At 42.8% G+C, this 23,537-nt stretch overlaps 1 protein-coding gene and 1 long non-coding RNA gene across 3 annotated transcripts in view; one reads left to right on the top strand and one right to left on the bottom strand.

The window, feature by feature from the left end:
* Window positions 1-1,403: 1,403 nt before the first annotated feature.
* On the bottom strand, window positions 1,404-16,020 carry ptchd1 (patched domain containing 1). Of its 2 annotated transcripts, XM_034862142.1 has the most exons (5): window positions 15,617-16,020; window positions 14,716-15,296; window positions 10,087-10,801; window positions 4,298-5,040; window positions 1,404-3,080 (listed from the first exon to the last, which is right to left on the bottom strand). In XM_034862142.1, exons 2-5 carry the CDS (start codon window positions 15,127-15,129, stop codon window positions 1,980-1,982), a joined length of 2,973 nt encoding a protein of 990 aa, XP_034718033.1. In that variant the 5' UTR covers window positions 15,130-15,296; window positions 15,617-16,020; the 3' UTR covers window positions 1,404-1,979. The 2 variants fall into 2 exon arrangements, with proteins under 2 accessions (XP_034718033.1, XP_034718034.1); XM_034862143.1 differs by having other exon boundaries at window positions 14,716-16,020.
* LOC117937890 overlaps window positions 14,015-23,537 on the top strand; it is a 13,840-nt gene continuing 4,317 nt past the window's right edge. Inside the window, exons 1-3 of the long non-coding RNA XR_004655275.1 lie at window positions 14,015-14,025; window positions 18,359-18,363; window positions 20,502-20,507. This is a non-coding gene — a long non-coding RNA (uncharacterized LOC117937890). The remainder of the gene's footprint in view (window positions 14,026-18,358; window positions 18,364-20,501; window positions 20,508-23,537) is intronic.

Here is a 23,537-nt window from a genome sequence, read left to right as displayed (position 1 = left end):
ATTCACACAAAAGTAAAAGACATTTCAATGGCTGAACACAGTTCTTGTGTAACTAGCTTTATAAAAGACAAACATTGCACAGTTAGCGGTAACTTGTGCATGCACTAACCAATTGACAGTGCTCACATGTGGAATTCTGGCAAGGGATCAAGCCGTTGTCTTGCTGATGGTTGTGGCGCTTGCACAGAGCCTGAACAATGCTTTCATTCAGGCAAGTGTCAGAGACGGGCATGGATTAACAATGGGAAACACTCCCACACACACACACACACACACACAGACACACAGACCTTGAACCACTGAGATGTATTCAGGAATAAAATAGTGAAAGGCAACAAGCTTCTTTCCCTTCAAGGGGGAGATTCACAGCTGGTTGAAAGAGAACAATACTTTCATTCAAACTGATTTACAGACAGAAGGAGGAACAATAGTTTAGGTGCTGACATAATTTCCTGATGGAAATTCATTATTCACGGAAAGCTCTGACTGATCGAAAAGTTATGCTTAATAAAACTTGTATCCAGACTTGATACAGCAGAATCGTGAGATGATTTGTTTTTTTGGTGGCTCGCTGACAGTTTTGTCTTAACATTAAGACTATGTCTATATTGCACTATTGCATTAAAAAGAGAACAATTGTATTGGCTTCGAGTCACAGTTCTGGTTTGAGAAGTTTTACCTTGTCTGTTTGTTTGGGCTGGAAAAGTCTATGTCCTCGACGCTCCAATTCCGGGATTGTATCTGTTGCCGATGGAAACTCCGCCAGCTTTTGCTCATTAAGGCCAGATTTTCGTTGCCTTCCTCTTTCTGGGACACTAACCTTCAATGGATTTATGAGGACTATGGTTAGCTGCTCCTCATATCTCTGCAGGGTAAATCTAGACAGCTAGCCAGACTATCTGTCCAATCTGAGTTTTTTGTTGCACGACTAAAACAACATTTGAACGTACACATGTTCCACCAAAACAACTTCCTTCCAGAGGCTATTTTGCAGAGGCGCTGTTGTTCTGTACGGCGCCCAAAATGATTGTGAATGGTTTAAAGAAAAGCCAATACACCAAGCATGTTTTTCTTCCCATCCCAGAATGTTGTTTGGGCTCAGCCAGACCTTCAACCCTCTTACAGCGTCTGGATGGCCCAGCAAACCGAGTCCATTATGATCCTGACCCATTCTTTCTTCAGATGTTTTTAAATTACATTAAGAATACATTTGACAAATGTTTTGTTGTAAGTGCTTAAATTAATAAAATGCAGTTTGGGACCTATAATGACTTTAGTTACAAACTCAAGGCAAAGTTGTTGTAAACTTTTCTAATGAAAAACACCAGCAGTACCCGTATATATTTCTTCCATTACTATACTAAACATTTATTTGGCATCAAAGCCAAAACCACTTAAAAGCGTGTTTTCTTGATTTGACTTTATTTGTCCAGCATTAAAGTAGAAATACTTGAGTCATACAGATGATTGAGTCATGTCATTGTAGCTGTATTTGTGCAACTTGACATGGCAAACAGATAGCAGTAGCCAAACATTGTGATCAGATCTAAAGCAACTTTTGGACACATGACAAAAATGTGGCACTTCCTCTCTGGTTACGTCACAGCCAGGCATGACCTCGGCTGATCCTCAACTTCTGATTGGCTGTTTGGGAAAGAGCTGATTCAAATGCCACACAGCACTAGCAACAAGCAGGTAACCATGGATACACTGCATTGGAAACCTGTCTTTCTCTTCTTCTTGTCTTCACTAGCCTCCCACTTTCCTAAACCGTTTCCTCTTGACCCCTCTACCTCTTCTTTCCAGCCTATCTTTCTCCCAGTGACACTCTCCACTTCTTTTTGTCTTCAAAATGATCTGCGTTCTTGTCTGCAGAATGCACAGTGGTTGCTCAGACTACAGTGAAACAATTCCCAGCCGGCAGTCACTATGGCAACCAAGGGGCCAAAAGAAGTGAAAAAAACAACAGCATCCCATGCTCAGACAGTGGTGATCTGGTCTACCACTCGGGTGCTGTCGTTCATTTCAACACACTCTACCTCCTGTCTCTGCCCCTCTCCCTCCGGCCGCTGTCCCTGGCTCTTGGAGGGAGGCAGGAAGGTGAGGAGGGTGGGCAGGAACGCAAGCGTGTGCAGGACCGAGCAGCCGGCCGTGAGGGTGAGGCAGCGAAACAGTGTGCGTGTGAGGTTGGAGCGCACAGAGCTAACAGGCACCAAGGCGGCGCTGTAGCAGATGAGCGTCTGTAGAGAGGGAACCCCGTGTCTCTCCAGCGCCACTCTCACCCAGCGAGTCCTGCTGTCGCCCTGACCCGATGCAAAACCGCATAGGAGGGGGCCACTGGAGTCTGCCGAGTGTCCCAAGGCTGAGATCAGACACAATACAGACATGCAGTCCAGCTCCACGCCCCATAGCGTCATGAAGCCCAGCACCCCGAACTGGACGGAGAGCAGGGTGAGGCCCAGCCACACGGACACCAGTGGCTCCATGACAGCCAGTGAGGACAGACCCAACAGGAAGAGCACCGCCAGCAGTGAGTGTCTGAGGGGGGAGCTGACCGCTGCAGCGTAGCGGTCCAGGTAGACAAAGGACGGGTTGAATATTAGGAAGCGGACACGAGACGTCAGCGAAAGGCGCCGCAGCGTGTCCAGTAGCACGGACATCTCTTCCCGCTTGTTCTCCGTCGTCTTGGCCACCAAGAAGATTCGTGACGCAGCCACATCGGGCTCCTCGCCCTGGCCACGCTCCGCAAATATGATATCATCGGCGAAGTGGGCAAACTGCGGCTCACGGAGGAAAGAGTGCCGAAGAGTGTGGGTGAAGTTTTCCCGCGGCTGGCTGGTGGACTGGTTGCGATCCGATAGGTAGTTCAGGTAAGATTCCAGCCAGCTGATTCGCTGGAAGCCTTTGGCGTATTCCAACAGGTCCCGCTGCACTGAGGAATTCCAGTAGGGGGCGCTTTCATAGATGTAAAAGCCTATGACAGGGGAGTAAGAGCTGAAGTAACGCTGCTGGGCACGGGTGTACAACACTGTCGCTGTATCCATGGCAACCAGTGCACTGGGGTCTGAACCCTGGGTCACCTGTTGATAACAGAAAAACAATTGTTACATGTTAAACATAATAACAATTTTAATACATGTATGTGTGTGTGTGTGTCTGATGCTGTGTCTCATTCTGCATACCGTACTTCCGTTGATACACTGCTAGAGAGCACTGACCACTTACTGCCGTGGTGCCCACTTTCGATGGTTAGTATTAAAACACATGCCAGAAATGTCAAACGGGATGAACACATGTGAACGCAATTTCCCAGCCCGCTTTCCTGTATGCAAATGAGGAGCGGCCTGCTCGGCTTGTCGCCTCTGAAAATCGGACGAAAATCTTTTAAACTGACCTTTGTCGATCTAAAATGAAGCAACTGTATGGCCTATTTCTCGCTTAAAATGTTATCATTATGTTAAACCATTTTTGTAAAATACGCAATTGTTATTCCGAAAAAACGCCATTACGGTCGTTTTAAACTTTCGAGCAGCCAGACCTACCTGGGTCAAGGGCTCCTCTTCAGAAGGCGCCCGTTTAGTGCGAGTAGGGTCCATTGTTCCACACTGAACTTTTTGACCATTTTCAGTGAAACATCTTGGTACTTTCAGTGCACTGCCCTTTTGCGTTATCTACAGTATATACTTAAACCTAAGTGTTTGAATTGGAATTAATTGGAATGTATGATGTACCAGTAAATCAGTTGTCTCCTAAAATATTGACAAAAACGTCTTTTATGAAGCTATGGTGTACTATGAAAACTATTTTTTTTTAACAATTTGGAGGCACATGATCATCTGTCATTCGGTAAGTCAGTGTCAATTACATTGCACACAGAGTGCAATTGTTCTTTTAACAAATTATAAAACTATTTCAAAATGCTACAACTTCTGGGGCATTTGTGCTTCTAAATGTATGAGTCAGTTAACATGTATAGACATGAAGCTTTTATCTCGAAGGACTAATGCTGATTTGTACATGTTTCATTCAGAAATGTGTGTCTTTGATTAGTTGAGCAGAGCGGTGAACACCCGTACATTGTGTAAAAGAGGAGGATTGTAATCTGGCAGTATAATACGAGGCTACTCGGATCCTAACGCCCCCCCCCCCATCCACAAACACAAACATTCTGCTTCATGGTGAATCATGCACAAGATGAAGGAGCTGATAGGATTACATTTCACTGAAATAAATAAAAATTGATTGATTGATTGATTGATTGATAATATGACAAAATGATCAAGTATTTCTGTCTCACCTGCAGGAAGCCCATCAATCCAAAGGAGATGTAAACCAGATACAGCAGAACCACAAAGGGTTTGACGTAGGTGTTAGTGATCCAGTCTCCATAGCAACGCCTCATACAGCCTAGCAAAAGGTGAGAGTCCTGAGGATTAGGGTCCGTGTTAGCTGTGGAATGTGCCAGCGGTAGTGGAAGTGGGTGTGGGTGTGTGTGTGTGTGTGTGGAGTTAGCCACATGGACGTGTCCATGCGCGGCAGTGTTGTTCGGCGTGTGTGGGTGTGTGTGTGCATGTGTGAGAGTTAGGTTAGAGTTTGGCATTTGGGCGGGACTGTGATCAACCTCATGTGGTGGGTTGGTTGTTTGAGCCTCGTCCTGGTAGCGCGTGTACATGAGACACCTGTACCAGGCCGGTTTAGAGTCCAGTCGGTCCGGTTTGGGGACTCGCCGGCAGAAGCAGCCATGTCTGTACCCGGTCTCTAAGTATCCAGTGAACACCAGACAGGAACTGTAGAAGGACAGCATGTAAACATAGCTGATGGTGACAGACAGCGTGGCGGTGCGGCAGAAAAGCCGGACAGCCTCCATGTTGGTGAGCGGCGAGGCGGCCAGGCCCAGGGTCATCAGGTGGAGCATGGTGGAGCCGGAGAACCGCAACATGACGTCCTCGAAGACGCTGGCCACGCGCTCCTTCACATGCTGGTCCTCCCGGGTTCGCCTCCATGACGACAGCATCTCAAAGGAGCCGAAGAGCCCGTGTCCTGGTGGGAAACAAATAGGAATGGAATTCGAATGAATGAAATCAATTGGTTGGTAGGGGGACTGTGCTATAATACCTACTCAACTTTTTTCTCATAACTCCAAATTTTAAACCCTTGTGTTGTCTTCCATTCGACCATGCGTTGTCCTCCCGGCTCAAACTGAAAACCTTTTTCTAGATCTCTTTTTCAACACTTTTGTCAATGTTTTTGCCGCATTTTTGGGGTTTGATGCTTCTTTTCACAAAATGTATAAACACCACTAACACCAACTTATTACCACTACTTTTACAATTATTTTTGGAATTCATGGTCAATAATAATCCTCATAATCACAGAAGGGTATGTGTCAACGTTCAGTGAGGATACTGTTTTGAAACATTAAAATAACAAAAGTAGCCCGACATCGTCATACTCAGAATCTGATCGGAATTTGCTGCTCTATTGGGCTGTGATCGTGGGGCGTGTTTCAACTGAAAATGCACTCAATTAGCTAGACCAACAACCAATCAGAGCAACGGAGTATGTGACGTCTGTTGAGTGACGCAGAGCTCAGTTGTCAGCAGAACTGCTCGCTACGGCTGATGTTAGCTACTGTAGCTTGTAGCTATATACGGTAAATCTATTGTATATAGCCCCGGCAGTTTGGAAAATGCTAATGACATTGCATCCACAATACAGGCTTTAAAACATACATACATCTCTCGAATGTATCATAAGATAATTCCATGGATGCATTAATATAACACAGGGTGAATTACAACCATTGACTACATCCATTATTACAGCTATGGGAACTCAGGAGGTCCTTCACATTAGCGTGCACAGTGCAGGGCGACATGGGCGGGCACAGTCCCGCGGGTCCGCTTGCGTTGTCATTACCCAATGTGAGTTGGGTGCAGATGTGATTAGCGCATGAGTCACTTTGTGACAATGACCACATTTCACGCAGATCTGTTTTGCTGTTAGCCACAGAATAATGATTTAGCGTAAGGCATCAAATTTTCACTGCATTGATCCCTGATGTCAGTTCTAGATTAGAGGCTGAAGTAGCCTACAAGGACCTGGTAACGAGAGACTTCTGTAATGTCAATACAATAAAAATTGACCTACATAACAAAGTATGTTGCTGTTGCCAACGTTAGCAATCAAACAATATCTAAAACGTTTGCTGATCCGGAGCGCTTGGCATTATGCCGTCAACCGTTTAAATCTGAGCATGCACAACTCACATCTGCACTCAACTCACATCGGATAGTGACAGCGTTCATCATTACGTTACTGTTGATCATCTGTCCATCATCGTATAAAGACCGCCCTAATAATTTGATTGGCCCTAACGGCTCTTGTTTGAGCCTAATTACTCCACAACAGAAGTCCAGACCGAAGTTCCCGGCCTCAAATATGGGCGGGGCTAAGGTCGGCTGGCATCAGGGCTGCAATCAAAGTAGAGTTCTGATCTTTTGTTGTACTTGCAAAGCGCTTTGTATGGAATCATCTGTGTTAGGGCAATCAAAATTAGGTAGTTAAAAAGAAACCCATGTTTCTGATATCCTATAGACAAAAACAAGTCAAATTTGACCCGAAAGACAACACAAGGGTTATAATAACAACTAAACAGATGACTACGAGCATTTTAGCTTCTTACAGCTAATTGTTTTGGTTTTACAGCCTACAATTTTACTGTTTGGCTCAGTCTCTAAGCAGAAAAACAAGCTCAATTCCAACCAACTTGCCTCCTTTCCCTAGAATGCTTTGATAGCTCGCCGCTTTCCTCAAATTTAGTCATTTTGAGGAATCACAACATTGCACGAGGAAGTGCAATAACTCAGCCGGCCTGCTTTTCGAGCAGTTTTCACTGCATAATGTCACACCTCAATCCTCTTTAAAGCAGAAATCTGTGAGGTGACAGATGTAATGCAGTCTCCCTGTGACTTCAACAACCCAGGCTGAGAAACTGGAAAACGTTGAAGCAGCTGGACATTTTAACTTTTAGCCAGTCAGTACAGTTAATAATTAATCATTTAATGTAAATAAATAATTACATATTTAAAATATTTTGAGAGAGATTTATAGCTTTAAACATGAGCAATATCATGTAAAGAATACATTTTTGATGCTGTATTCAATCATTCACATCCACGTCTATTTGATTTGAATGCACCACTTCCATGTTGATGTACATGCACATACATGTTAAAATACGTGCAGCAGATGTTTTGTAATGGTTCCCTCTACCTTGGTTGCCATGGCATCCATGACACACGTAACCCCCCACCCCCCCCCCCACCCCCTTCTCTAAAGTGACCTTATCATGGCAAAACACTTAACACCTTAGCAGAGGCGTGACAAACCGACACTTTAGGCGTGGGTGCAACTGAGAAAGTCTGCTGATCCGTGTGTGTGTGTGTATGTGTGTGTGTGTGTGAGTGTGAGTGCGAGTGTTTATCTGAAAGAGGAATTAGACAGTGAATGACAGAGGTGAGGGGGGTTGATCTTGCAGAGAAAAAAATAAAAAATGAGGGCAAAACGAAAGGATTTGGATATTTACTAGAGCTTGAAAAAGGCTAATGTGCACTCATGGAAGAACACAAACACGCACCCACAGACACACACATTTAGATACTAATACAGGAGAAAATAACCAGTAGGATAAGTGTGTGTCCGTTGGTCAGAATCCTTTTCAGAGCCTTGACATAATTGTTGGATGGATGGATGGAAAATGGATTTGAGATAACTGAAAACTGTTTGTCATGGAAACGGTTTCACAGACATGGAGACAAGCAGACATTAGGCTAGGGAAAGGTTTTAAATTTCTTCTTTTGAAAGATTAAAAGATGTTTAATTTACAATATTATAAAACAGAGAAAAAGTGCAAATGATCACATTAGACAAGCCAGAAGTATGTCAATCTACTCTTAAAAAAAGTACTTGGGACGATAAAATTGATCATCAAAGTTCGCGATCATCTTTCTGTTGATTGATTTTGCGGCTTGTCGTCCAATTACAGCGGCGACCAAACACGTGATGCGGTTACATACCACGAAAACTTGACATAATTTAAATGTTTCGAAAATGAACAAGGTTATAAATAAAGGAATGCACAAATGACTGTCTTTGTGTCCCAAAGCCTTTACATAATTAACTTACGCCCCTTTGTTCACAAACACACTCCTCCTCAATGATGAAGTTTGTGGAGCAGGCTATTTTTTGCTATTCCCCCCGTCAACACGTCAGTTTCTCTTTCATGCCAGCTTTGCAACTGTCTAAGCCTCTATAGTATGTAAAACATGTCTTCTGTCTGAGAAAGACGCTAAATGTTGTCACAAATCCCCGTTTTGAAATCATTAAGTACTGTATTTCTCCTTCTTCCTCTCCTTCTTGCTATCTCTTACAGTATAACACATTTTTTTCGGTCTCCCTACTTCATTCTGAAAAACCCTGCCTGCCTTCCTTCCTTCCGACTACGATGTAACTTCATTTTCTGCTAGAAGAATCCTTATCTCAACCCCCATTTGGAGTGATATTTCATCGAGCTCCCTCTCTGTCTCTTTTCCTCTGTCTCTTTGGTTCTTGCTACAGTTATTTTAAGCCTAACAGCAGCCTTTCCTCCTCCACATCACAGAGTAATTATGGTATAGACTACATGTGTGTAGAGGTTATGTGCCACACATCCTACAGTATTTAGAAGGCATGCAATCGAGATAAACTGCAAGTACGCCTTCACACAGATGGGAAACATTTTCATTTTGCTCCTAATTTGTTAAATTCTTATTGTCTGTATTTAAACTTATTTCTGTTTGCTTTCTATCCCTTCTCTTCATATGGCCTTTGTCCAAACATAGGATCTGGATCACTAACTTTGCTTATTTAATAAATGAAAAATGCATGTCATAGTCCCTATTCCACATGGAAGCAGCTGCACATTGCAGATGCAATTTCCCTAAACTGCTGAATCAATCACTGTGGCTTCAAGAGCAGAGATGGTTTGTTAATGTTGCTTCAGAAAGTTAAGTCCCAAACCACTACCAATGTATTTGGGAAAAAAATGTATATTTGCCTCAAGATTATCATAGATGCAAGTGTACAAGTATAGTAACATTGCTGCAGTCTGTATAAGACTATCTTTCAAATTAAAGTCTTTTATTGCCTGCAATAAAAAAAGATTTGCGCTCCCTTGAGGACTCTAGTCATGAGTACTGTGACGTGGTCGCCATCATCATCTGACGTCTACAATATTTCTATGAATTATGGTTCACCTTTAGAACAAAGTCGGCATCCCACATGGACCATACTGACGTTATTAAGTGGTGATGATGCGTTCGATCCACATTAAATACAGTTTTTTCATCGCTTCATAAAGTGAACCGTTTCTTCTATAATTCATTGAATCACACTGTTTTTAGTGCCACAGCAATCCCTGGCCTCATGTTGCCTTAAATGAAAAGGATTTGAAAAAGAGAGCACTGGTATCAGATGAGTTGAGTTGAGGACCAAATGTCTTTTAGAATACAATAGTCCAGATCTTAACTTTTACTCTTATAAATTTAAAATAGTGTCAAACCTTGTGGTTCATACTTCAAGAACCGTTTCCTGACAACCTACTTTTTTAGAGCCTTTGGATTAAGTTTCTGCCTCCAGTCAGAAAATGTATTGTTAGTGCCAAGTCAAGTTCATGTCCTGCTACTTGTCAGTCATTTTGATGATCTGTCTACTTTGAAATGGCATTCAGCCTGAGGCTGGCATCTGCAAAACCCATCACAGGAACTGAAGAAGCAGACAGTAAACACAGACAGTCTGAGATATAAAAGCAATGGCAATGTTCACCGTGGCTTCCACCTGCCATGCGTAAGCTTCACTTTTCTTTGATTTTTCTGCGCTTTCCGTTCAACAACCATAAGTTCTCAAAATGTCTTCAACCAAAAATATCCTAAACCTAAAAGCCATTTCCAGACAAATGGAGGCCTTAAGAGTTAAGAAGACTTTGAATGTCAAATATATCTTGTGTTTTTATGTTTTACCATCAAAAAGTGTTCATTTTAAACCTACCAAGCATGACGAAAGGGATGCCCAGGTATGTAGAGTTGTAGGTGGCCCCGGTCAGGTTGAGTATCCCAGCAGCAGTGAGGCCTGACAGGGTGACTGACAGCAAAGCCAGCAGTCCCAACCAGGGTTTAGACCTCACACAGTCCCTCATAGAGCAGCAGAGGATGGCCAGCACACCGCACGCCCCCAAACTGGCCATCAGAGGGCGGTGTGCCAGTACTGAGGAAAACTGGAAGTCAGTTCTCAGAGAAGAGGATGTAGAAGGGTACAAACCCAGTTTAGGGTGCAACGCTGCAAAGTGCTGTAACTCAGCACAGAAGGCCTTTTCCCATTGGCTGGCCACCCGGTCCATCAGGCTGCCATGTGCTTGGAGGTAGTAGGTGAGCTGCAACGCCCTGGCAGAACGTACACCTTCCCCCCTGGCTCCTGTCCCCTGACCTCGCACTGCCCCGCTGGGACCCCAGCCCTGCACGCCACCCAGCTGGTGGCCGATGTACGCCTGCCGTCCGTCTGCCAGCTGCGTGATTGGGTAGCGCAGAATAGGGACGGAGCGGTTGGAGGTGCGAGCTGATTGAATCTCCTCCATGGCACGAATGATGTCATCAATGATGCAGACGTTTCTGTCATCGGGGAGACAGAGGTAGGAGAAGGAGTAGTTGTAGCTGTTGACACCTGTGGCTGGGACCGTCACCTGCATCTGGTAGATTCGCTTGTGGAGCTGTGCAGAGAAAACACAAACATGTAAAGTTAGCTTCCCAGTTGCTCACTTCAGCTGGAAAAAAACTGTGGCAAGGCCAAAAAAAAAGAAGTCCCATCAAAGTTCTCCATTGAGAAACACAGTAACCACAACTCGAAGTGTGTGGCTCGTTCACTTACCGCTGTCGAGCTTGTTTGTTTGTGTGGAGAGGAGAAAGGGGGGAGAGTGTTTGTGTGTGTGTGTGTGTGTGTGTGTGTGTGTGTGTGTGTGTCTTACTTGACAGAGTAACAATAGTGGTATCAGAATCCTCCTCCGTTTCTATGGCAAAAAGACAACAGTGCCAGCATCCATAGAACTGGTTACTAAGCAACAGGCCTGATGCCAGTCTCCACAACAGCGAACATGGGCAAAGCTGTCTCCCACCTCAGAGTGCTGCATTGACTTCAGAGGGAGGGGTGTGTGTGTGCTTGTGCATGTGTATGTGTTTAGGAATGTCTCTTGATTAAAAAAATGTTTTAACTTCTTTCTATGCACCGTCCTGTTGTAAAATTGATAAATTCTTCATTTCATTTTTGTAGCTTTTTACTGCCAGATTATACCAATCGTTCATTTATATAGTTTGCAATTTCCTGCCGGACCTTAAAATTCCCAATCCAAGTGTTTTAGATCAATCAATTAAATTTAAAGGCCCAATCAGTCATTTTTTAGCATATTCATTTTAGATATCCTCACATAAATAATTGTATTTAAATATATAGTATAATTAAATTTATAAGCATTCTGTGTTTGTTAACTAATCAGGCTTGAAAATATATCACTGATTTACTCATTTAATTCCTGTTTTATAAAACCCGCATTTGGAAGTCATGGTTTTTCAGTTTCCTTGACCAACTGCCACTTTGCTCGTTTGAAAGCCATGATGTCTCTCTCTCAAGGCTGGGCCAAATTTTCTGGGCAGGCAAAGCAGAGAAAGGGGCGGTAACGGTGCCCCTTATGACCTCATAAGGGGCACGAATCCAGCCCCTAGTGGCTAGAAATGGAGATAGGTGCAAACCAAGCCCTGGGTATCCTATTGGCAGGCTGGGGGGGGGGACTCATAGTAATATTAAAAAACCTCATAAAGTGAAATTTGAAAAGTGAAAGTGAAAGGGCCAGATGTACGTCCATTTGCGAATGTAGCGTTAGCAGTGCCACGGCCGACCCCCAGAGAGCGCACACTGTGATACATCAGCATACATTGTATTTACCAAACCTCCAGTTTACTGGGTTATCAGCGCCTTTCTTTGCCCATTATAATATAAATTGCGGAAATTTAAATGCAAAGCATGGGCGATGTCAAAGAAATCCTGCTTGATGCGTGTCATTTTGGCATTAGTGATGGGGAAATGTATGTTTGCCGTATCAAAGCGGTACTTGTGCTATGATACGGCTGAGTGCAGACTGTGCAGTCTAATCCCACTGCTGATGCTGTGACTGTTGGAAATGATCCTGATCCCAATCATGTATGTTTTTATGTAGAATGGTATGTGAACGCTGAGTCGGAGATTCAATGTCATCTTTGATTTCTTCCAATTACTGTAATAAAGCATGGCTGCTTAATCTGCAACGCTTAATGATTGAACTGACAAAGTATGATTGTTGTGGCAAAAATCCTTTTAGCTTGTCTCCTTGACCTGTCTTCGTCTTGCTCGGACGACTGCTGCCATTTCACCAGGAGGCATATGCAGGGAAACCCGCCTGCGGCTGGTTTACACCTGTGCTTTTACCTCACTGAGGCCTGTTCTATACCTTGCCATGCTTTTATGGGCACGTTGTGAAACACACACGCCTGAAGTGGACGCAAAAGCGTTCATCTGGCCCTAAGAGTCTCCAGTCATACTAGCAGCTGTGAGGCTGCACATGGGCACACAACTTTGAGCTAAATGCTAATGTCAGCGTGCTAACATGCTTAGGATGGCGATTTTTATTGCTGATATTTAGCAGGAAAAATGTTCACCCTTTTCACCATATTAGTTTAGCATGTTAACATTTGATAATCAGTGCTAAGGGATGATGGCAATGGCTTTTTGCAAGTTTGTTTGTGGTCATAAACTAAAGTATTGGACACAAAATCAGACGTAATCATGGTGCTAAAGGAAAAGTCAGGGGATCACAAAAGTTATAGGCCTTCATCATCTGGGAAGCATGAATGCCTGTAGTCAATTTTGAGCCAGTCCATCTGTAGATGTTGATATTTTTGTAATTGACAAGTAATGACATAGACCTGCTTGTGACACCAAGCAAAATGTCAGGAGATAACTTAATGCAGTACGCATTCTTTGAGGACCATATCTGTACAAAATGACATGACATCCATCCAATAGTTGTTGATATATTTGGACCAAAGCATAATGACAGACGGATTAACTCTTGCTCTTGTGCATGACTGGATACTACATGTGACATCACACCACAGTATTTCCACCACAGGTAGGACATGTATTGGGACAAGAATATCGGCTCTCTGAACAACCGCATCAAAGCAAAGGTTACATTTTGACTTCTTCAAAATCTAAGAGCAAGAGCGTTTGACTCACAAATGCTGCACAGCCACTAATTAATCATATTTATAATGACATCCGTTATAGAGGAGTTTTCGATTGCGTCACTGACAGAAGCTTAAAAAGACCAGAATTCAATGCAGTCATTGGGTGTGACTCTCAATTCTTCCTCTTGCTGCGAGTGGTGATCCCGTCTGGCTAGCTCATGCAACAAGTTCAGAGACAAGTAGACAAGGCATGCTGAGAAGGAAAAGTACAGTACTGAGTCTTGAAACTCACAGATGATATGTAACAGGGTAAGATTATGTAACAGGGATTTTTTTCTCTCTCTCTTGCAGCCTGTTGGCAGTAAATGATGCACAGCCCTAAATTTGCCTGTCTCTTAACCGTGGGATTCCTCCATGGGCCAAGACTGTGGTCTGGATATATGCAAAGTGGATTAAAATAACCACATCTGACACACACACACACACACACACACACACACACACACACACACACACACACGGACAGTAGGTATGTACACACAGTCTACACATTAAAGCTTGGTGTCTCAGGGCTATTTGCCAAGCTCTGATTACAACTGCATAACTTCATGAAATAATTTAGCTAATTGCTCCAGGGGTGTCAAACTAATACTCATAAATCCATTAAGGAATACCAACGCAGAGACAGAGGCCTCCGAGCTCCACCTAACTCCACTTTGTAATTAAAATGCCCTGCTTCATAACTATAAAGGTTGTCGGAGGTTACTTGAAATGGGACTGTGTTGTTCTGTGTAATGACTATCAATCACTGAGAATGAGGAGGGAGACAGCTGGCATATGTGCTCAGGCCTGCAGACACTGACCTTTACCACTGTGTGTATTTCTGAATGGGACTAGGAATTGATTTGTTTTTAAAGTTGGATTCTGCAGATGCAATGCAGCCTCATTCTATGACGTAGGCTATAAGTGATTTAAAAAAAAAAGGCACAGACAGAAATATTACCTTTCCAGTGTATGAATGTGTTTTTAGTTGGCATTAGCCTGCAGCAGCAACTAAACCTTAAAGTTCTTAAATCATTGATTGTGAGCATATACGCTGAGGAGTGTGTCTTGTGCTCTTGAACTATAAAAAATATTCCTCTCAAAGATTACAAGAGAGACATTTAAAATAAAATAAAAAAGCATTTGGCTTGTTTGAAGGCTTTGCGTTTCCGTGAGTATATGGATATTATTTTATTTTTATCAGCTGTATTGAAGGCTATGGTGTAACTTAAAAGTATGTTTTATTTTTTTCTAATTCATTCATGAATTTATTTACCAGGACCAGCACCCATTGAAGTAAATTGACGTTTTAGAAATAGTTTGTAATCAGAGCTACAGTGCGTGCGCCTTCCGTTCCCGTGCATACCTTTAGTATGGTCTCCAGATGAACCGGGTCCAGCACGCTCCCCTTTCTGGTGGTGACGATTACGCGCCCGTAGCGGCCCGGCGTTTGCAGGTCGGAGTAGAGCGCGTGCTTGGAGCGGTTCACGGGGAAGAGGCTGTCCACCAGGTTACCCTCTATCTTCGCCAGGCTATGCTTCGGCGCGAGCATACCCTCCACGTCTTCCTCCACGCGGTACCGGCTGAAGCTGGCCCCAAGCAGGATGGAGAGGAGCACGGGCGTGGAGGCGAAGAACACCGGGTGGCTCGCCACGAACCGGCCAAGCGCGTGGAAGGAGGTTCTCAGGCCAGCGTGCAACACCTTGCGCAGCATCCTAGCGCGTGGCCGCGGCTCGAGCCTCTCCCACCGACCGGAAAGCCCAGGAGCACTGCCGAGCATCAGGGGCAGCCGGACGCATCGGTGGCCTGCGTCGCTGTGAGGTCGAGGTGAGGTGACGCCGGGTGGTGGGAGGATTCCCCCCCCCGGAGCAGGAGGTCACCAGCCTGGGAGAAGCCAACCCTCCTCCGGTCACAGGGGCGCCCCTTTCCCCGGGGTTCGCTCATCCGCTGGATTAGCACAAAGAACAGAAAGCTTCTAAATGAGGCAGCGTTTCTCTGCTCTGCGGTAAGAAAGCACATTTATAGCCTACTTCACATGTAATAGCCACTACCTTGCTGCCTTCAGTGTCTTCTGCAAGCTGCACGGCTCTGTGCGCAACAGAAAAATCATCGCAGAGCCAAAGTGGTCTCATAATTAGGCTACACTTGTTAGGCTAGCTTCTTCCTAAAAACTGACGAATGGTTTGAGTATAGTTCTGTTTGTGCACTCGGACAGGTTGCAGAGCAGACACACAGCGGCGCTAAACTGAAGCCAGGTTGTAGCTTACCTGAACAGGGGAACGGGGGGGACCGACCCGGTGATGACGGAGATCATCTAATGAGACGCATTCAGACGTTATCCTGCCGACTGTCCGCGCGTCCAGCTCCACCCTAAACCACCAAGTCACTACACAACCTGATGGGTGATCAAGGTGGGTGGGAGTCGCGGTGTGCACGCACCGGGGATGCCGGTGGAGCGGTTTGGCAAATCAGCCTAATCTGGGGTTCCTCTGCGGCAGAAGGCTTTCTGTCGTCCGTCCTCTTCTCTCCTCATCGCCCCGGTGGTTTGACGGAGTCCCTGTTCATCCGCCACCGGGCTGCTCTCTCAGCAGCGACAGCTCTCCTCCCCGGGAAGGCACGTCACTAATTACTGGCTTTCAAACCGGGAACCGATCTCTCTCTCTCTGTCTGTCTCTCTCTCTCTCTCTCTCTCACTCTCTCTCTGTGTGCGTGTGTGTGTGTGTGTGTGTGTGTTTTCTGCCCCGCCTCTCCGCGCAGCTACATTGCAGAGAAACAAAAACAGTCGGTAGCGTGTGTGTGACGTGGTAGCGTGTGTGTGACAGAGACACCAAGATTTCTAGGAATGTCTTCATTTGGTGCTTAATAATATAATATTGTATAATATTACATAATATAATATAGGCTAATATAACATAATATAATAGGCCTATATAGCACACAGTTGGCACTGTGACACTCCTATGATTTCACTCACACAAAGATGTAGTCTACAGTACCTAGGCCTACATAATATTACATATCCTGCACTGTTGCAGACGCGTCAAACATCTTGTAGGTTTTCTTTTGTGTGGCATGTTGCCATAGAAACCAGACACATTACTTTCTTTTTTACAAGCCACCCAGGTTCCCATGGCAATAAGGATGCCACCCATCCCCCCAAAAAAATACACATACTTTAGTACACACACACACACACACACACACACGCTGACTTCCAATCTGCTTACAGTGTGGAGGTGTCTGACAGTGACATGACATTTAAAGCAAAAGAGACAGAGAGAGACAGAGAGGCAAAAGAGACAGAGAGAGAGAGAAAGAGAGAGACAGACAGAGAGAGCGAGAGGCAAAAGAAACAGAGAGAGAGAGAGAGAGAGAGAGAGAGAGGAAAAGATGTGAAGACAATAATGAGTACAGACAGCCTGAGATCACACTCTGGCTGTCTGTCTGATTGTCTCTCTGTCTCTCTGTCTTTGTATTCAGACCCATGAAAATCAAATAGCCAAACAGCCTTTTGGTCTGTCTGCACCAACTAATGGCTCCTTCCTCTCCTTGGATATCATAAATTGAATGCTGTTTGGATTAAAAATAGAACACCTTTTCCTTACCTCAGCATGACAATGCTCAGATTCACAAAAAAAGAATTGTTCTTTTAAACTAGTGAGCTTTGTCTTACATGGAAAATAAATACCAAAATAGATCAAAATAAAAACATTACAATGATCAGGCAATAAGTGACAGCATGTGCTACATTTGACACACAACTGCTCAACCAAGGAGTGAACAGGCAACTGTGGGTTAATCAGCATGCTAAGAAAAACAGTATGACAGGAAAGATAGAAAATTAGATTAAAAAAACAACAAGAAAAAAAAACGTCATGCATGTTCTAATCTGTTATTCTATTAAACCTCAATTAGCCTTTAATCCCCATTACCAGTCCAGTGAGAGATGAGCGGTGAAGGTATGAATGAGTGGGTCCCTGCGGAGGAAGGAAGAGCAGAATAGAAAATGAAAGACAGCAGAGATATAGGGGGCTCGGGGCAGTTTCTGATAACAAAAGTACTAATTAGTGTCGTAAAATGATTTATAGAAATCAGAATTGTGTGTGAGTGTGTGTCTGTATGTGTGTGTGTGTGTGTGTGTGTCTGTGTGAAATAGAAAAAGGAAGGTGGAGAGAATAGATAGAGTATTTTAAAAGTGTGCCCATTTCTGTCAGGCTATTTTCTGCACCTACAGAGTCTAAGGGGGGAAATCCTTCAGGGGTTGAAAACTGTGGCACGCACGCACGCACACACACACATGCGCGCGCGCACACACACACACACACACACACACACACACACACACACACACACAGGCACAGAAGATTGACAGATGAGGGAAATATTAAAGACAGCAAAGAGGAGAGCACCTCTTGTGACTTTATTTTTGACAGGCTGCCATTTTACATGTCCATATATGGCCTCCACATTTAATTTGCTCTCATGTTTTTCTATCTGCATGACATCTAGTTTCCATTACTAAAGACGGCTCTATGGACGCAGAGTTGGTCATTGTGAATAAGGCTCCTCTCTCAGCTCCTACTCTTCCGAACCTGCCCACCATCCCTGTCTCCCATCCCTCCCATCCCCCGATCCATCTGTTTTGGTGGAGGCCATCCATTAATAAAGACTCTGTCCCTTCATTTCTATTTCCCCTCCTTCTGTATTATTTATTTACCCATCTACCCAGTTATGGTGGGACGATATGGTCGCCGGATTGCCTTCTTCTTGGATAGAAGCTGAGAAAATATTGATATTGTCCAAACCTTTCACCCACAAATTCTCTTTCAGATATGGAAACTTGTAATCCACTAAAGTTTATAACTTTTATGATTTAAATATTTAAATCAGAATAAACTTTCTGACAACCACTTAAGCTGCCACAGTAACATTTAGCAGAGGCTGTGATTGGCAGCTCCTCTAATATAAATGAAGCACATTTGCTGGGTGTAGGTGTTTCAGCAGCTGAGTCAGAGTAACTTCAAATGCAGAAAACATACCTGATAAGAGGATTTTTTACAATCCAGCCCAGAAGAGTCAAAAAGTGATGGCTAGAGTTAGACAGAAAAAGCCTTTGAAAGTTTTTTTTCTTTTTTTAAATCCTAATTACTGTAATTTCCTACTCGCATTAAAACTTTTCAAACTGTCTTCATGATCTCATTTAGGTTGCAAATCTTTACCTTTCAGACAGAAGCATTTTTTATACATTCCTTAAAAATACTCCAAATAGTTTATATTTCATATTTGTACACCCTACATTATCAATGGTTCCCTCTTTTTCAGTCAGGTTATATAACCTTACAGGATTGTTTCCATTGTGTAAGAGTAAAGTTTGAGTGGAAATATATTTTCTTTAAAAACAAATGTTTCAGAGATTGACTAAAAAGTCAGGATTTTACAAGAAACACAAACAACCAACAAATAATGTTACAGAGTCCATGATAGAACTTAAGACATTACATCCCTTGCACTTATTTGTTAATTTGCATCGATTTCATTTTGTTCGTTGTGTGTGTTTACTGTAAAATCATGACTTTTAAATCGATCTCTAAAACATTTGTTTTGAAAGAAAATATATTTCCATTCAAACTTCACGCTTACACGATGTAAAGGACTGTCAAATTTTTTGTGGAAAACATGCCTTGGTTACTTTGGTTACAGTGTGGTATAGAAAGCCTGTAGGAAGACACAGCTCGATTTGTGCCAGTTCTCATTAATATTCAACGAGCTAGGGGCGGCCTCTACCCAGTTCGCCCCATGTAGGATAAGAGGTCGAAGATGGATGGATGGAAGCTGCTTGACTCGCATTGGCTAAAAGCTAGACAATGAGAGACTGGCTTTAGGCATCTTTTACCCCGCGCAACTGGGCAAGCTCATGAACAGTAATGAGCTCAGGCAACATGACATCAGACTGACCAGCTTTTGAAATTGGCACGGATTTCTCCTCTTATTTCTTTTCAATGACTATAGCTATCAGAGGAGGTAGAAATTCATTTTCCTATTCATAACACTAACACATATGGACCTAACATATTTAAAAAAATGCAAAAAATAAAAACAGTTTTCTGTGTCAGGGCAACTTAAAGTTTTGGTTAGGATTATGATAAAACCTTTTCATTTATTTGACCACCCTTGCGCAGTAAAACAAGCTGTTAACCACTTATTGTCACGATTTTAAGCAGATATGGCATATGTGTTAGCAAACAGTTCCATCCGTAGTCTCGCATTGCGAAGGAGGGTTGAGCTCGTCCACACAGCATTCCAGGATGGCAGACAAACATTTCTTTAAACCAATCACAATGATCATGAGCGGTACTAAGCACCGGATGGAGCACCGGATGGAGCCACGGTGCCGCTGCAACAAGAAGGAACTTGCTTTAGTGGAACTTATGTACGTTGAAAAGTTGTTTTAGTCATGCAACAGAAAACTCAGATTGTCTAGCTAGCTGCCTGGATTTACCCTGCAGAGACCTGAGGAGCAGTTAACCATAGTCCTCATAAATCCACCAGAGTTTAAAATTATAACACAAAGGAATTGGAAAGTAACGGACACTCGGTTTTCCAGAAATTTCCAGCAGCGCTGGAGCAATCCCGGAGGTGTAATAGAATCAATAATTTGTAGTTGTGTTTCTGGTCACCTGATGAAAATGAGTCCAATATTCACTTTCCTTTTGGCTCTGTTTTTGGTCTCCGCCATGTCCTAAGGTGCCTTTTCATTGAAAAATGCTGCATCTCAGAACTGGGTTAAGGAGAGCAGTAAAAGTGAACCAAAACAATAAAGGTGCAGGCCAGAAATCCAAAGCAATGAGCTAAAAATGTGACCCCTGTCACATAGCATTTTTAAGCATTGTTAAAATAAAAAATAAATATTGATTAGGGCGGCTTTAAAGGCTGTGACACACCAACTTGATAATCGGTCGTCGGACAGTCTGGCGAGGTCAGTGACTCGAGTCTGTTCGCTGGGTTCTGAGGCACTCTCTTTGGCCTATTCGGTGAGGCAGTCAGTCCGGCTGTCTGTTCTGCCAACGGTCAGCTGTTGGCCTTATCGTTGAGCAACAGGAAAACGTTTGGTTACGAAGAATAAATAATAAAATCAGATAAAGTCTAGATCAGTTTTTTGTTTTTTCAGGATTGACAAACCATTTAAGAAACGTAAGTCCTCAATGTCATGGTTTCCAACCACTGCATCCCGATATCCTCTAATATCCATTCATCCATCTCTATTTTACTTTTTGCTATTTCTATCTATTTTCTGCATTGGTGTCTTGGTGGTCAGCAGCATTCATAATTTCCCAAATGTCATTTGGACATTAGCTCACAAGGCCAGGAAGGATGCCAAAAGTGGAGGGTGATGGAAGAGGGAGGTCATATGGAGGGGCTTGAGATGAGTGAAGTCATCTCCATGGCCTCTTAAAGATTTGATTATAGCTACAGGCCAGAAACAGAGAAGATTGATGCAGAGAGATGCAGACGGATGCAGCTAAAGAGCGTATCACGTGGCTCATACACAGATGTAGATAAGCACCAGAAAAAGAGAAAGGGTGAGGCAGCTGAGTGCCACAAGCTTGATGAATAAAAAAACTGGGAGAGGCCATATGACTTGAGCGTTGCATGAGGAAAACCGGTGTACTAAAAGGAGTGTGATATCTGAGAAGAGCCATTTTCACCTCTCAGAAAGATATATTTACTAGTGGACCCTTCTGTGATCTGTACAACACTTCAAAATGAGCCTGAAGGCATGTTTTCCCTGCCCTCTATTGGACAAAAACAAAGCTACGTGACTGGACAATGTTTCTGTGTTTTGGGGTGGTTTCCTTGACTGCAAGGTTTATAATGCAGTGTTTCTGGACTAATTCCCTTATGCCCTCACCTCCACTTAAGAAGAATGTGGAGGACACGAAAGACAAGGTGTTTGATTTCCGGCCATTAGACCATGTATAAGCCTATAACGGCAGAAATAGCTGCTGCCTTTTGATCTGGTGTTGTTGTAAACTGAAAGTGACGTGCACTTGCATAGACACTTGCTGCTTGGTTTGGCAAAAGTCTAGGATTTATATTATATTACAGGTCAGGGCTGGACGCCTTTGGAAAGATGTGTAATCATACTTTGTATATCAAGGTGACATGTAGCCTATTTAAATGGCAAGATTGTAATATACTGTATGTTTTTGGCTTATCCAGTGACATAATATTTAATAAATCAAGTTACGTAAAAACATGGATGCAACAATCAAATATTACCACACTGCTGCTCATTTTGATTTGCAATATTGTTCACAATGGCCACACATAACCAAATATATTTATAGCCAGTAATAATGTGAAGCAAAATCTCTACAACTCTTTATTATCCCATAGGCTACTGTACAGGATATCATCATGATACTCAACTGTAGGTGGGAGGAATTGGCTTCCGTCGGGTGGCATTTTGTTGGACAGATTTGGAATTAGAAATATTCAAATGTAGCAAAAAGATGCCTCTGCACAATAAGGCCCAACACACTTAGCTAAAAAATGCCAAGTTTTTGGACGGTAGACCTTTATCAGGGCAAAAGTTTGTCAAAAGGGACTTCCTGATCTTATAATACCATCAAATAGGGCAGACATGGAGTTCCCACATGCAGTCCAAAATACAGAGGAATCCCTTAACATAAACTTTAAACTGAGGATAACTGCAAAAGGCAAACTAGGTATCAATGACAAACGTAATAAAATGACTGAAAATATTGCACAAACTGTTATGAAGCGAAATGTTTATAAAGGAAAGACTCATTTTAACTCATGCACTTTAAATGGGGTTTCCAATATTCCAATACTCCAATAGAGCTTTTACGGGTCTTGAGCTAAAAAAAGAAAGAGAGTGATTGTTGGACTTGCATTCACCAGGTGGACAGAAACATGAGTGCAAATGAATGTTTATGTGTCTAATGGAAGTGTAAATAGGCAACTGTTTGCTAACTGAATGCTAACACATTCAACAACAATATGATGTGGTGGAATGTCAATGGAGGGTTTACAGTTCAATCTGCTGCCCCCGAGTGGCCAAAGAATGTGTCATATAAAAATATAGATAAATATTCTAAATACATTTTTATTTATAATTTTTGAGTTTACATGGCATATAGAAGCAGGGGAGTTACAAATATACTCAAAATGAGTTGCCCCTGTTAACACAAACCACTTTTTGTTTAGTGGTCCTCGGGGTCAGTCTGTGGCCCTCTGCTGCTTGATTTACTGATGTTTGCAGATTGGTGTGGTTTTGTTCAACAGAGACTGGATCCAGGGGACAAATCCGCATTTTAATCACCTTGACTGTCATTTTTACACCGGCCACTAAAGTAGATTTATCACAATTCAATAAAGTAATGGCACAAAGTGACGCAGTAGCTCATTATAAACTGCACTAGCAACACAGAGCATGGAGGTAGCTGCTGGGACTGTTTCTCATGTCACTCTCTGATCAGCAGGGCTGACTGCAAACATCACATGTATACATAGTAGAAATAAAGCTTAATTGTACTCAAATCAAAGTTTCAAGTGTTGTTAAAATATTCAAAAAATATAATATATAGTATGTACACATTTTAGAATGAGTAGCTATAATTTTAAGAAATTTGAAGAGGCCTATCAGATTCATCCATATTCAAGCTTCTTGGATCTACTTAAATTTAAAAGTTTTAAGTTATAAAATATTCAAAATGTTTAAAATATATATATATATATATATAGATATATATATATATCTATATATATATATATATATACAGTACACCCACACACATTTTATAAGGAGTAGCAGTAATTATAAGAATTTTGTGGAAGCTCAATTGATCTTTTTTTTAAAAACAAAAACGCATCTCAGATACACATTATCATTCAAAGCTAAGTATCGTCATGTCTTAAAACTGAAGGTAATCTTAGAATTCTTTTTTTTTTTTGGGTGAAATGTTAGAGGTTCAGCCTGAATGTTAGAAGGGACTGGAGGAGGTAGCAGCAGAGCAACGAAAGAAGTGTTAAAAAACGGTTGTTTTTATCCATTTCTTGTGTAAATCAGCAGTGGAATCCGCCATGATGACGAATATCAGAGTGCAAGAATGGCTGCCAGGGGCATGAGGGCATGTTGATTACACATCTAGTAAAAAGGAATTC

Source organism: Etheostoma cragini, chromosome 22 (genome assembly GCF_013103735.1).
Source record: "Etheostoma cragini isolate CJK2018 chromosome 22, CSU_Ecrag_1.0, whole genome shotgun sequence".
Taxonomy (NCBI): domain Eukaryota; kingdom Metazoa; phylum Chordata; class Actinopteri; order Perciformes; family Percidae; genus Etheostoma; species Etheostoma cragini.
The sequence above is the reverse complement of the archived record's forward strand: the minus strand, read 5'-3'. Positions and strand labels throughout refer to the sequence as shown.